At 42.8% G+C, this 16,036-nt stretch overlaps 1 protein-coding gene across 3 annotated transcripts in view; it reads right to left on the bottom strand.

Annotated features, from left to right (window-relative positions):
- LOC129831207 (collagen alpha-1(XIV) chain-like) overlaps positions 1-16,036 on the bottom strand; it is a 93,882-nt gene that overhangs the window by 64,611 nt on the left and 13,235 nt on the right. For all 3 annotated transcript variants that reach the window (XM_055894332.1, XM_055894333.1, XM_055894335.1), the window contains exons 6-10: positions 3,447-3,599; positions 3,025-3,144; positions 2,584-2,748; positions 2,118-2,279; positions 1,236-1,523 (exon numbers count right to left, since the gene is read on the bottom strand). In XM_055894332.1, the coding sequence (XP_055750307.1) occupies positions 1,236-1,523; positions 2,118-2,279; positions 2,584-2,748; positions 3,025-3,144; positions 3,447-3,599 (888 nt within the window). The remainder of the gene's footprint in view (positions 1-1,235; positions 1,524-2,117; positions 2,280-2,583; positions 2,749-3,024; positions 3,145-3,446; positions 3,600-16,036) is intronic.

The following is a 16,036-nucleotide window of genomic DNA, read 5'->3' as shown; positions in this document are numbered from 1 at the left end:
ATCCCAGCAGCAGCCTTGCCAGGTGCTTGGAGTGCCGGTAGGGAGTGATTGCTCACAGGTGGGAGTGATTACCTAGCTGAGACGCTGATTGAGAGTGGCCTCCTGACCAGGCAGGGTTTTACCATTTGTGTCTGAATCCTTTTCCTTAGTTTGGCATGCCTTTTTTGTTTTTCTTTTTGTAAACTGTTATCTTTGTCACCATTTGAACATAATAACCTGCTTGGGCTGGCCGACTACAGAGTCCCAACTGAGCTCTCCCTGGACCCTGGTGAGTAGGCTATGCTGTCTCCACTAGGGACAAAGACATAAAACACCATGTTCGCTTACCTCGACTCAAAGGTTACAGACTTGTTAGTATGTTCTAGCTTCCCTTGATTGGCCAGAGTTTATAAATAAGGTGCTATCCAGAACCTAAAATGGTTCTTCAGCTGTCCCCATAGGATAACCCTTTGAAAACCCTTTTTGGTTCCAGGTATAACCCTTTTTGGTTCCAGGTATAACCCTTTTTGGTTCCAGGTATAACCTTTTTGGTTCCAGGTATAACCTTTTTGGTTCCAGGTATAACCTTTTTGGTTCCAGGCATAACCTTTTTGGTTCCAGGCATAACCTTTTTGGTTCCAGGCATAACCCTTCTGGTTCCAGGTAGAACCCTTTTGGGTTCCATGAAGAACCCTTTCACAGAGCGTTCTACATGGAACCCAAAAGGGTTCTACCTGAAACCAAAAAGTGTTTTTCAAAGGGTTCTCCTATGGGGACCGCTAAAGAACCCTTTTGGAACCCTTTTTTCTAAGAGAGTAGGTTTGCTAACCAGTTTTGTAACATGGTAAATGGAGAAACAAAAGTAAAATTGTAAACAATTAGCAGGCATAACTCATAATTCACACAGCAAAGTAATCTCCATTTCCATTAACCTGTTTGGCCGAGAGTGGCCACATCCCCTCCTTTAAATTACCGGTCTATAGAAATACATAAATATAGGCCTAAATGCAATAAGGGATACTTAAGCCCTCCAAAAGTGAGAGCATTTACAGCATCACTGGATGGCGTAAATTGTCTTTCTTCTCCCTCCATCTGTATGTCAGTCTGACAGCGGTAGGTTACTCACCACCCCCTTTAACCCCTTTAAGGTCAATTGTGTACTTAGTATTCAGATATCCAAGGGGGATTTCATTGTCCTTCATCAACTTCTATCCCTCACTAAATCAGATGAGATTCAGTTTTGTAACTAGACTTACATGTGGTGGCACTGCCTCGGAGGGCCTCGCTAGCTGAACTGGCGTAGATGGCGAACACGGCCATCTGGTACTCAGTCAGGGAGAGGAGGTAGTTAAGCACCACCGTGTCCACTGTGCCCTGCACCATCTTCTCCTCGGGCTGGCCCCCGCTGGCAGGGTAGTACACCACCCGATACTTCTCCACCGTCCCTGGGGCGTGGGTCCATGACACCCGGAAACTCCGGGCTGTCACCTCTGAGGTCACCAGGTCTCTGGGAGAGGCCATGGTGACTTCTGGGCCTCTGTCGCCTGAGAGGATGTAGGGTGGGTGAAGAAAGAGAAAGGGTGAGAGGATGGATTTGTTTGCTTTCATGTGGATTTTTCCAAAATGACTGAAGTGACACATTTCAAACACTTTGTTTGTAAAAAGGGATACTATATGACTAAATGTCTATAATGCTCATCTGTGATGTAACCAGACCTGGGTTCAAATACTGCTTCAAATATCTTAATTACTTTCACATACATTCGAAGTAGGTATTCAGATAGATGTTTGTTGAAAAGACAAGTAGTTTAATATTTTAATGTATTTGGAAATAAACTTGAAAAGTATTTGAAAATACTCAAATACACTCCCATGCATTTAACCCGGGTATTTGAAAATAGTATTTGAAATAAGTATTTGAAAATACTGTCAAATACAATTTGGTAGACTATTTGGTTTTTACAAATAACCATTCAATTAATGACTCAAATGGAAGTACTTGTTTTGGGTTGTGCATTTGAAAATACTCATAACCACAGATTTTAAATACCAGATACTGAAATACACATGTACTTGAACCCAGGTCTGGATTTAACCTTCTCTTTCTGAATCTACTACTCTACTTGAATCGGACTCACCTTTGATGGCCTTGTCGAGCTGTTCGACCCTGTCGCAGACGGTCCTGGTCAGACGCTCCACGATAGAGCTCATGGCGCTGAAGTCGGCCACGTTGTAGACATGCGTCTCCTCTGGAGGCGAGCCGATGGCCTTCAGCTCTTTCTCATCGGCGTTCTTCACACCTTTGCAGAGAAAGAGGTAGAGAGCGTGAAGGAGGAAAAGGGGGAGAGAGAGAGCGCGTGAGAGAGAGAGATACCGACATTAAGAGAGGGAAAGCTGAGTAGAATGAGACATCTCTAGATTACATATCACTACACTGAACAGGTGTCAGAACACGTGGCTTCACACTCAAACCAGTTTTCCTAAATATAAATATTAAAGGTGAAAAAATGTCCTCCATCTGTCAAGAAAAGTGCATCTGCATCCCTTTAACTACAGAAATATATGAGCATTTAGAGAGAACTTAGATGAGGCTTTGTCTCATACCAATGGCAAACAGCTCTATTCCCGCCTCTCTCAGACTCTGAGCCGGGGGTTTGACATCGTCTTGAGACTTCCCATCTGTGATCAGGATTCCAATTTTGGGAACGCCGGCCCGGGATCCGGACTCAGGTTTATAACTGTTCTCCAGGATGAACGTTAATGCAAGACCTAGAGAGAAAAAGATCAGCATACTGTCTAACTCCTGCATACACAGCGGTTGTTGAGGAGTGTCACATACAGTATTAGCATCTTTGTTAGATTATTGGGTTACCTGTCTAAATCTCAAAATGTCATGGAAAACAGATGAATCATGTTATCGGGACATCTAATACAATGTGGTAGAATAACATAATGAATGTAATTTGTGCCGGGTGTGTAATGTGTATTATGTGGAGTTCAGTAGTATTACAGAGTACAGAGTACGAAAGGATTATTTTCTAGTACCCGTCAGTGTGTTCCCCCCTTTGTAGGGCAGGTTCTTCACAGCGTCGATGACTGCTTCTTTGGTGGTGAAAGTGTTCAGGTGCCACTCAATCCTGGGGTCACCACTGTACTGGGCCAGACCTGTGCACAGGGTAACACTATGAGCTTCTCTCAACACACTTTCACACTCCATTAGTGTACTGACGATAATCATTTATTACCCAGATGAAACACAGCAACACAACAACACAGAAACTACAGTACCTGTGACTCCAGTGGGTGGAATAGACAGGATATGGCCATGGCCATATGGCTAATTGGCTATCACCATCTAATCATGAGCGCTTTAGCAATACTGCTTTCTCATAATTATAATGATGATGACAATCGATGATGATGATGATAAAGAAACCAGTAAAATAGATGACAGATTGTTTCCTTACCTATCCGTGTCTTGTCAAACTCCACATGGAAGGCGCTAACCAGATTCTCCAGGAACATGCGGACAAGACGGAAGTTTATCCGTCCGATACTCCATGATCCGTCCACCAGGATCACAATATCCGCTATGGCCGGGGTCTTACACATGAACTGCTCTGTAAAGGAAAGAAATACAGACCAAATATGTTTATACCAACATACTAATGACAAAGCATTAAAACATTAGCCTAGATAAAACACAAGAATGCACAACACACCACTACTGTCGCATAAAAGGGGAAGTAAGGTCACTGAAGAGAGTAACTTATCAAATAGAGGTAAACTGAATCAAACAATTAAAATGTTATCATGATTTTTTTTAAATTCGTTTTTCATTATTTGAAGTGCAGCTTAGGTCCAAAGCATTTGTTAATTCAGTTCAAACCATCTTCCCACAACATTCCCTGAAGGACAATTTAGAGTATAATTAATGCTAAATTATTCTGGTGCTTACGAATACACCCAGTCAATGAAAGAAAATATGCCTTAATTAGGTGACATTTTATTTCAGCACTATGCTACATAGCCTTTCACATAATAATATATCTCATTATGCCTCCTCTCACAATCTGTGCCAATCCATTAAAGTAGAGACAGGGCTGTCATTAGAGCACAAACAGACATGACAGCAATGCGCTATTATCCTGATCCAACACACTCAGTGTGAGGGAAAAGCATTGACCCAGAACTCCCTGTGTGGATTCAGAAGGTTTCTGCAGGATATGCACAAACCTGCATTGAATATGCTTATGTCTCTTTAGTTCAGGAAAAAACTCTTGACTTTCACAGTTCAGAAAACTGTCAGACTTTCAGTCTTACGCAATAAATAATATACCCGGAATCAAGATTATAATTGTTTTGTACAGTATATTTCTCCTATACCAATTGGTGTGTGTGTGTGTGAAAATTGTGAAATTGTGTGACCAGCAAAGACACAAATAAGAAAAGGGCAGCAGTTTATTGATTAAAAGCAAAATACTGTAAAAGTGATCCAACATTCCATAACCCTTTATGGTGGATTACAATGATTGATGTCAGATTCTGAATGAGCTGTAGGTGGTATAGTGCCTTCAGAAAGTATTCACACCCCTTTACTTTTTCCACATTTTGTTGTTACAGCCTGAATTTGAAAATTGATTACATTTAGATTTATTTTGTCACTGGCCTACAAACAATACCCCATCATTTCAAAGTGTATTTATGGTTTTGTTTTTTAACAAATTTGATTAGAAAAGAAAAGCTTAAATGTAGTAAGTATTCAACCCCTTTGTTATGTCAAGACTAAACAAGGTCAGGAGTAAAAACGTGCTTAACAAGTCACATAATAAGTTCCATGGACTCAATCTGTGTGCAAAAATAGTGTTTAACATGATTTTTTTAATGACTACCTCATCGCTGTACCCCACACAATTATCTGTAAGGTCCCTCAGTCGAGCAGTGAATTTCAACCACAAAGACCAGGAAGGTTTCCAATGCCTCGCAAAGAAAGGCACCTATTGGTAGATGGGTAAAAAATAAATAAAAGCAGACATTGAATATCCCTTTGAGCATGGTGAAGTTATTATTCACACTTTGGATGGTGTATCATAACACCCAGTCACTACAAAGATACAGGTGTAATTCCTAACTAAGTTACCGGAAATGAAGGAAACCACTCATTGATTTCACCATGAGGCCAATGGTGACTTTAAAATAGTTAGTTAAACAATGGCTGTGATAGGGAAAAAAAGGATTGATCAACAACAGTATAGTTACTCTACAAAACTAACCTAATTGACAGTGAAAAGAAAGAAGACTTATACGGAATAAAAATATTCCAAAACATGCATCCTGTTTGTAACAAGGCACTAAAGTAATACTGACAAAAATGACTTTTTGTCCTGAATATAAAGTGTTATTGTAACGGTCGTTCTCCTCCTCGTCTGAGGAGGAGCAAGGATCGGACCAATATGCAGCGAGGTATGAAGACATAATGATTTATTTAAAGAAAGACGAACACGAAGCACACTTGATAAATGACAAAACATCAAAACGACGTAAACAGACCTGAACTTGAGAACATATAACAATGAACGCACGAACAGGAAAGAACGAACGAAACGAAAGAGTACCGTGTAGTGCAAAAAACACAGACACAGCAACAATCACCCACAAACAAACAGTGTGAACAGCCTACCTTAATATGGTTCTCAATCAGAGGAAACATAAAACACCTGCCCCTGATTGAGAACCCTATCAGGCTAATTGAAAAGAACCCAACATAGAAACACATAACATAGAATGCCCACCCAGCTCACGTCCTGACCATACTAAACAAAGACAAAATAAAGGAAATAAGGTCAGGAACGTGACAGTTATGGGGTAAATCCAATACAACACATTACTGAGTACCACTCTGCATAGTTCAAGTATAGTGAAGGCTGCATCATGTTATCGGTATGCTTGTAATCGTTAAGGACTGGGGAGTTTTTCAGGATAAAAAATAATCATAATAGAGCTAAGCACAGGCAAAATCATAGAGGAAAACCTGGTTCAGTCTGCTTTCCACCAGACACTGGGAGATTAATCCTCCGAAACATGACCCACCTAACTGCGCACCTTAAAACCCGCCAGCTTAACCCAGAAGCCAGCTGCACCAATGTGTCGGAGGAAACACCGTACAACTGGTGACCGGGGTCAGCCCACAGGCACTCGGCCCGCCACAAGGAGTCACTAGAGCGCAATGAGCCAAGTAAAGCCCCATCAGCCTAACCCTCCCCTAACCCGGGAAATTGTGCACCGTCCTATGGGACTGCCGGCCACGGCCGGTTGTGGCACAACCCGGGAATGAACCCAGGTCTGTAGTAATGCCTCTAGCAGTGCGATGCAGTGCCACTCAGGAAGCCCCGCTGCATAACTTCTGAGTGACAGGAAGCATGAGCACCACCACCAATCAACCTACACCACTGTACACACACCCGTTACTATGACAAGTAGCATAGCCTTGTCAGCAAATGACTGGTGTCTGAACACACACATCCGATTTGGTCACTTGTAACTTGCTGTTTGGATAGCCAGTAGTCCAAAACGGATTTGAAAAACAAAACTGATTTGAGCATTAAGGCCTGAACAAGGCTTTAGAGACTTACCCAGAAAGACTCACTGCTGTAAACGCTGCCAAAGGTGATCCAACAAAGTTTTGACTCAGGGGTGAGACATTTCTGTATTTCATTTTCAATAAATGTGAGAAAAAAATCACTTAGTCATTATGGGGTATTGTAAGTAGATGGGTGAGAAAAATAGATTTAATCGATTTTGAATTCAGGCTGTAACACATCAAATTGTGGAATAAGTCAAGTGGTATGAATACTTTCTGAAGGCACTGTATATGCCACTTTTCTCGTTGAGCATTCCATGCACACAGCTGCAGTGGTACACAGATTCAGTCTCAGAGTTCAGTGAACAGATATCTTCTGGAAGTTTTGCTCATTATCTCTGGGGAGAGAGAACGTACAGAACATCAAGGCAATGTAGAGATCATCACTTAAACATTGTTAGAATCAAAAAGGTGTTGTTTCAGTTATCAAATCCATGCAAAACATATACAAATTAAACAGTTGTACATACTTTTTTCATTGGAAAAGAGAGAATATAACTCTATAAAAATATTATCCCCCAGATAAAAAGACTGCTTATCAGGCGGGAACATTTTACGAAACCAAGAGTGGAACTGCATTTTTTTTGAGTAATTACATTAGCCATTGACAGAAACTGAGTGGTCTACCTACAAGTCTGTACAACCCTTCAATTTCAGTTTCCAGATTATACCAGAAAACCAATCAATATCTCAGCATAATAGACCTTAGTAAAGGAAAACGCCAAATAACTTTACAGTATGAAGTGCTTTGTGTGTCAACCTCATAAAATAACCTCCCACAATTGAATTCTGTTTTCTGAACATTCAATTGAAGGGAACAATTTTGGACTGAGTGAAAGAGCATTGTCTGAGTGCCTTTAATAGCAGGGCAACAAACATAGCCAGGTGGATAGATAGGGGGGAGAGCGAGAGAGAAGGATACTGAAAAGTAGAGAGTTGGATAGTAAGAATGGGGTGAAGGAGAGATTATTTTAGAACATAGCTATTAGTGGAGAACCTCAGGCACTTGTGGCTCTGATGGGTCACAGTGTCAACAGTCAAGGCCAAGGCGGGGTCAGGGTTAAGGCGACTGCGGTAACGCCTAGGGGGAGAGAGAGCCAAGAGTTCCCATTTCTCCATGTCAAAGCTGGTCCATGCACCTTTCTCTCATCCCATCCAGATTTATAACGTGTGTAATTTATACATACAGAGGAGAGAAGACACCATAACCTCAAGCTAAGGGCCTAACATTCCTCTCCAAAGACATGAAAGGGCAAAATAGTTGTGTGCAGAAGCCAGTTGCAGATTCCACACGTGTGTGTGTCCACTAGGCAGATATCCTCAAAGGTCTGCTCATTCATCTACAGTATGAACAAATTGCAGCGTTAAAGTGATGGATTAGTGAAAGCTACATATGACAAAAGTGACACGTGCACACACATACGTACACACATATTTATTCCTATAAATAATCAAATAAGAAGAATATAAAATCCTGTCACATATACCATGAATATATGCAACTACAACTACTGCAACGACTCCAAACAAACTACTGTAGCTCCCTCTGACAATAATAGATGTGATCAGCCAGGTGGAGCTCAACACCAACCCTCCCCCATACCCAAGTAGCAAATCAAACCCTAATCATCTCATAGGGTTGACATTATTCACAGGAGCTGTCTTCGAGGAGCTCCACCATACAGGAGAATAATTCAATCATGCAGACCATACCATCATGAGGAATCTCCATGCTTCCCTCCCACAGGCATCTCACAGACAAGAGGCAATAATACAAGCCTCAATATAGCAAAGCTAGTTGTCTCTTAATTCTATACTAATATATGGAATATTGGAATATGTGGCTGAAATATGTAAGGGTTTAGATACGGGCAGTGCCTTATTAATAGTGATGGGATGGTGTATGGTTCATAGTGGTCCAATGATATTAGATTATGAAAGGTCTCTATGGCATTCATTATTCCGTAAGGGGTCGAGGTGGATTATCCCTCACGCATTTCTATAAACAATGCAGGTATTGGCTAATGTCTTTCGATGGGTAATTTTAAAAAGAATCAACTTAAAATCTACTTCATCATCTGTCTGATAAAGGTTGTTGTGACAGAAAAATCACCTTGTTTAAAGCGTTTTGTCCAATAAAATCCAAAATGTGTCTACAGAATGTATGGCCTTCTGTCTGCATATTTTCCACCATACCTCCTCGTACCATAAGCCTATTTGTGAAGATGTTAAGCTGAGAGGCCATACGGCCCCACTCCCAGTGAGTGATGGGACTACAGCGACTGGGGCAGAGTGGAACAGGTAAAACCTCACCTCTGGGTATTGGCTTTGTGATTGTGAGGCGATGTGACATATGGAGAAAGGGCCACGCTGTCGATCGAGCGAAGATTAACAAGTAACATCTGTCAGCATCATCCGGCAGAGAACAAACAATGAACAGATAATGTGACAACGTTCAGACGTTGTCGTGGGAACCCGGGGGAAATTACTGTAAGTCAGATGCATCCTGTGAATATTCAAATGCACTTCTGTCGCTAGAAACAATTAACAACAGACTGGAAGAGTTGGGTGATGTGACAGGAACTGTGTGTGTGTATGTGTTTAAGAGTGAGAGAATGTGTGTGTGTGTGTGTGTGTGTGCGAGTGTGTGTGTGTGTGTGTGTGAGACCTCTCAGAAAGTGTAATGAATGATGAATGATGCTGGTCAATAGAGGCCAATTCCTCCTGACCATATGGACGTAATCACGTGGGATCTTCTCTATGGCGGGGATTAACTAGGTGCCTTTAAACTGGTGCCTGCCTACCTGCCTGAGAGCATCCGTCACCTGTCACATTCCTATCCCCTCCAAATGACTCTGTTTCAATGTCAAGTTACATTGATGGAGCTTTTGCTCCATGCTTCATAACTCAGTAAAGCCTGCACTTGCATTAATGGAATCCCAGACTCTCTCTGGCTAGGCTACAGCCCTATTTTGCTCACTTTCAATTTGGCTATATGAACAGTGCATCCATCTGCGATGAGGCATGCTTTGTTGATTCATCATGGTTTTGTAGCATGGGGAAATTAAATTGCGTTGAGTTGTTTATTTATTGCTGATTTTGTACATGATGAATGCTGTACGTTTGCAGTGGTCTGCAATGCATCCATCAGCTAGAGCGGGGATGGGCAACTGGAGGCCCGCGGCTCCCCTTTTGTAAGCCCGCGGATCAATAGTAGAATACACGAGGTGCAATTTTGAAAATTGATTGTGCATCAGCAGTTTTTCTCTTGTTATGTCAGTCACTGACAGTCACTCAAATAGCCCGACAAAATTTAGTTTAGAGCCCCCAAAAGGCTACGGCCGACTCTGACTGCATGTGTTGGTATGGATGTGGGTACGCAGCCCCCCACGAGCCACTGCGGCCCCTCAAGATGAGTTCAGAATTTTTTGTGGCCTCCAACCCCATCAAAGTTGCCCATCCCTGATCTAGAGCCATGTACAGTAAACGGGTTCCTGTCACCACAAGCTGACTGACCGAGCCAGCCAGGTATTTTTTGTTTTGCCATGAAACTGTTATAAAACCTGTTATAACACCATCCTATGAATGACACAATGCCTGTCACTCAATAGGAAGCAGTATCCCTATCTCACTCATAATTTTTTGACTGATCGCTGTCATACGTGTCATTTCCGGTCACAACTTGCAGACTTGTTTACGTGCTGCTGTGCGTTTTGTTGCTAACCTTACTTTGCTATCTGATAACTTTTCGGTTTTTACTTTTTAATTACCGTGTATATTTTTAGTTTTCCCCTCACTCAACTTTTTTTCATTCAACTTTTTTACTCCGGACGCTTTATCTGGACATGGTTCGTCAGGACCTCCAACAGCCGAAGCTAAGTAGTAACATTAACATGATGCCTTCTAATTGCAATCGCTGTACTCATAATATACAGGAGAACGATCGCCTTACGGCGAGGATAGCTGTGCTCCAAGCCCAGCTTCAGACGCAATCGTTAGGCAAGGGTAATTTCAGTGTAGGAAAGGATGAAACAGCGCCTGTGCCACCAGTAAGTACAGATTGTAGCATAAATCCCCTCGCAAGGTCCCCGCAGCCGGGCAACATTCTCATGCTTTCTGGAGGGAAATGCTGTAGGAATGCTCAACCGGTGTCACTCATTCAGCCGACAGAAGCTTTCAACCGGTTCTCCCCATTAAGCAGCGAGTCGGAGTCAGAGGCTGAGCCTTCTCTGGTCTCTTCTCCTCCCGTTACGGGGTCTGAGACACCGAAGTCTCCCACCATTAGCTCTGACAAATTGAAAACCCTTGTCATTGGCGACTCCATTACCCACAGTATTAGACTTAAAACGAATCATCCAGCGATCATACACTGTTTACCAGGGGACAGGGCTACCGACGTTAAGGCTAATCTGAAGATGGTGCTGGCTAAAGCTAAAACTGGCGAGTGTAGAGAGTATTCGGGATATTGTTATCCACGTCGGCACCAACGATGTTAGGATGAAACAGTCAGAGGTCACCAAGCGCAACATTGCTTCAGCGTGTAAATCAGCTAGAAAGATGCGTCGGCATCGAGTAATTGTCTCTGGCCCCCTCCCAGTTAGTGCGAGTGATGAGCTCTACAGCAGAGTCTCACAACTCAATCGCTGTTTGAAAACTGTTTTCTGCCCCTCCCAAAAGATAGAATTTGTAGATAATTGGCCCTCTTTCTGGGACTCACCCACAAACAGGACCAAGCCTGGCCTGTTGAGGAGTGACGGACCCCATCCTAGCTGGAGGGGTGCTCTCATCTTATCTACGAACATAGACAGGGCTCTAACTCCCCTAGCTCCACAATGAAATAGGGTACAGGCCAGCCTGCCAGCTTAGTGGAGTCTGCCACTAGCACAGCCAGTGTAGTCAGCTCAGCTCTCCCAATTGAGACCTTGTCTGTGCCTCGACCTAGGTTGAGCAAAACTAAACATGGCGGTTTTCGCCTTAGCAATGTCACTAGAATAAAGACCTCCTCCATTCCTGCCATTATTGAAAGAGATCGTGATACCTCACATCTCAAAATAGGGCTACTTAATGTTAGATCCCTCACTTCTAAGGCAGCTATAGTCAATGAACTAATCACTGATCATAATCTTGATGTGATTGGCCTGACTGAAACATGGCTTAAGCCTGATGAATTTACTGTGTTAAATGAGGCCTCCCCTCCTGGTTACACTTGTGACCATATCCCCCGCGCATCCCGCAAAGGTGGAGGTGTTGCTAGCATTCATGATAGCAAATTTCAATTGACAAAAAAACTGCAGAGTTTTTGTCTTTTGAGCTTCTAGTCATGAAATCTATGTAGCCTACTCAATCACTTTTTATAGCTACTGTTTACAGGCCTCCTGGGCCATATACAGCGTTCCTCACTGAGTTCCCTGAATTGAGGTCATGGCAGATAATATTCACATTTTTCGTGACTTTAATATTCACATGGAAAAGTCCACAGACCCACTACAAAAGGATTTCGGAGCCATCATCGACTCAGTGGGTTTTGTCCAACATGTCTCCGGACCTACTCACTGCCAAAGTCATACTCTGGACCTAGTTTTGTCCCGTGGAATATATGTTGTGGATCTTAATGTTTTTCTTCATAATCCTGGACTATCGGACCACCATTTTATTACGTTTGCAATCACAACAAATAATCTGCTCAGACCCCAACCAAGGAGCAACAAAAGCCGTGCTATAAATTCCCGGACAACTCAAAGATTCCTAGATGCCCTTCCAGACTCCCTCCACCTACCCAAGGACGTCAGAGGACAAAAATCAGTTAACCACCTAACTGAGGAACTCAATTTAACCTTGCGTAATAACCTAGATGCAGTCGCGCCCCTAAAAACAAAAAACATTTGTCATAAGAAACTAGCTCCCTGGTATACAGAAAATATCCGAGCTCTGAAGCAAGCTTCCAGAAAATTGGAACGGAAATGGCACTACACCAAACAGGAAGTTCCGACTTGCTTGGAAAGACAGTACCGTGCAGTATCGAAGAGCCCTCACTGCTGCTCGATCATCCTATTTTTCCAACTTAATTGAGGAAAATAAGAACAATCCGAAATGTATTTTTGATACGGTCGCAAAGTTAACTAAAATGCAGCATTCCCCAAGAGAGGATGGCTTTCACTTCAGCAGTGATACATTTATGAACTTCTTTGAAGAAAAGATCATGATCATTAAAAAGCAAATTACGGACTCCTCTTTAAATCTGCGTATTCCTCCAAAGCTCAGTTGTCCTGAGTCTGCACAGCTCTGCCGGGACCTAGAATCAAAGGAGACACTCAAGTGTTTTAGTACTATATCTCTTGACACATTGATGAAAATAATCATGGCCTCTAAACCTTCAAGCTGCATACTGGACCCTGTAACCTATAAAAAAAAAACTATTGGCCTATATCGAATCTCCCATTCCTCTCAAAAACAAATTGAAAAAGCTGTTGCGCAGCAACTCACTGCCTTCCTGAAGACAAACAATGTATACAAAATGCTTCAGTCCGGTTTTAGACCCCATCATAACACTGAGACTGCACTTGTGAATCGTGGTAAATTAGCTTTTAATGGCGTCAGACCGAGGCTCTGCATCTGTCCTCATTCTCCTAGACCTTAGTGCTGCTTTTGATACCATTGATCACCACATTCTTTAGGAGAGATTGGAAACCCAAATTGGTCTACAAGGACAAGTTCTGGCCTGGTTTAGATCTTATCTGTCGGAAAGATATCAGTTTGTCTCTGTGAATGGTTTGTCCTCTGACAAATCAACTGTACATTTCGGTGTTCCTCAAGGTTCTGTTTTAGGACCACTATTGTTTTCAATATATTTTACCTCTTGGGGATGTCATTCGAAAACATAATGTTAACTTTTACTGCTATGCGGATGACACACAGCTGTACATTTCAATGAAACATGGTGAAGCCCCAAAATTGCCCTCGCTGGAAGCCTGTGTTTCAGACATAAGGAAGTGGATGGCTGCAAACTTTCTACTTTTAAACTCGGACAAAACAGAGATGCTTGTTCTAGGTCCCAAGAAACAAAGATGTCTTCTGTTGAATCTGACAATTAATCTTGATGGTTGTACAGTCTCAAATAAAACTGTGAAGGACCTCGGCGTCACTCTGGACCCTGATCTCTCTTTTGACGAACATATCAAGACTATTTCAAGAACAGCGTTTTTCCATTTATGTAACATTGCAAAAATCAGAAATTTTCTGTCCATAAAAGATGCAGAAAAATGAATCCATGCTTTTCTTACTTCTAGGTTAGACTACTGCAATGCTCTACTTTCCGGCTACCCGGATAAAGCACTAAATCAACTTCAGTTAGTGCTAAATACGGCTGCTAGAATCTTGACTAGAACCAAAAAATGTGATCATATTACTCCAGTGCTAGCCTCCCTACACTGGCTTCCTGTTAAGGCAAGGGCTGATTTCAAGGTTTTACTGATAACCTACAAAGCATTACATGGGCTTGCTCCTACCTATCCTTCCGATTTGGTCTTGCCGTACATATCTAAACGTACGCTACGGTCACAAGACGCAGGCCTCCTAATTGTCCCTAGAATTTCTAAGCAAACAGCTGGAGGCAGGGCTTTCTCCTATAGAGCTCCATTTTTATGGAATGGTCTGCCTATCCATGTGAGAGACGCAGACTCGGTCTCAACCTTCAAGTCCTTATTGAAGACTCATCTCTTCAGTAGGTGCTATGATTGAGTGTAGTCTGGCCCAGGAGTGTGAAGGTGAACGGAAAGGCACTGGAGCAACGAACCACCCTTGCTGTCTCTGCCTGGCCGGTTCCCCTCTCTCCACTGGGATTCTCTGCCTCTAACCCTATTACAGGGGCTGAGTCACTGGCTTACTGGTGCTCTTCCATGCCGTCCCTAGGAGGGGTGTGTCCCCCCCTTGGGTTGTGCCGTAGCTGAGATCTTTGTGGGCTATACTCGGCCTTGTCTCAGGATGGTAAGTTGGTGGTTGAAGATATCCCTCTAGTGGTGTGGGCGCTGTGCTTTGGAAAAGTGGGTGGGGTTATATCCTGCCTGTTTGGCCCTGTCCGGGGGTATCATCGGATGGGGCCACAGTGTCTCCCGACCCCTCCTGTCTCAGCCTCCAGTATTTATGCTGCAGTAGTTTGTGTCAGGTGGCTAGGGTCAGTCTGTTATATCTGGAGTATTTCTCCTGTCTTATCCGGTGTCCTGTGTGAATTTAAGTATGCTCTCTCTAATTCTCTATCTATCTCTTTCTTTCTTTCTCTCTGAGGACCTGAGCCCTAGGACCATGCCTCAGGACTACCTGGCATGATGACTCCTTGTTGTCCCCAGTCCACCTGGCTGTGTTGCTGCTCCAGTTTCAACTGTTCTGCCTGCGGCTATAGAACCCTGACCTGTTCACTGTGATTACTATTATTTGACCATGCTGGTCATCTATGAACATTTGAACATCTTGGCCATGTTCTGTTATAATCTCCACCCGGCACAGCCAGAAGAGGACTGGCCACCCCTCATAGCCTGGTTCCTCTTTCGGTTTCTTCCTAGGTTTTGGCCTTTCTATGGAGTTTTTCCTAGCCACCCTGCTTCTACACCTGCATTGATGCTGTTTGGGGTTTTAGACTGGGTTTCTGTACAGCACTTTGATATATCAGCTGATGTAAGAAGGGCTATATAAATACATTTGATTTGATTTAGTGTCCAGCATAAAAGTTCCAATGCTCCATTTGTCCATCAAATTATTTTCACTTCATAACAGTTTTCCTGCAAGTCTTAAATGGACAGCATTATGGCTGGATATCAAAGGTACTGTACAGCCTGTTACCAAACAAATTAATTGGAAGGAATTATAAATGAACATTGATGGAATCCTGTGCCTTTGACACCGAACAGAGGAGTCCAACAGTTGTACTTGTTCAGCCTTCAAAACCATGTCTGTGACTGTGCCCATGGTTACAGAGATACTGTAGCTATATTATTTTACCTTGGGTTGCTCTTATGTCTTATTAAAACACTGTGTTTTCTAGACAGCCAAGATAATTAGGAAAGTAATCCATGCCTGTTAGTGCTGAATTAGTGCAAACTGTCACATTTTTATCCACTATTGCACAGATATTCAATTACATCTTAACCAACAGAAAGGCAAGATAACGACCTCCTCCTTCACTAAACATTGCCTCAAACGATACCACTACCATTACATCTTCTGTCCAGATCTCTTAGCTGTTATTCGTAAGCCTAGAGAGAACCTCTCTGTCCTCTAAGCAGCCCTGTCTGGCTACCGGAGACCACTAAAAGTCTTTCATGCTTAAAATATAACCTGTGGTTCCTGGGGGCGACACTACAGCTCGTTAGGGTACCCTGATGAGTGGGGGACATCAGGAGCAAGCTGTGATCTCATTATCTCGCC

The sequence above is a fragment of the Salvelinus fontinalis genome, chromosome 32, assembly GCF_029448725.1.
Source record: "Salvelinus fontinalis isolate EN_2023a chromosome 32, ASM2944872v1, whole genome shotgun sequence".
In the NCBI taxonomy this organism is placed as follows: domain Eukaryota; kingdom Metazoa; phylum Chordata; class Actinopteri; order Salmoniformes; family Salmonidae; genus Salvelinus; species Salvelinus fontinalis.
Note: the sequence above shows the minus strand (reverse complement) of the source record. Positions and strands in the feature narration are given on the sequence as shown.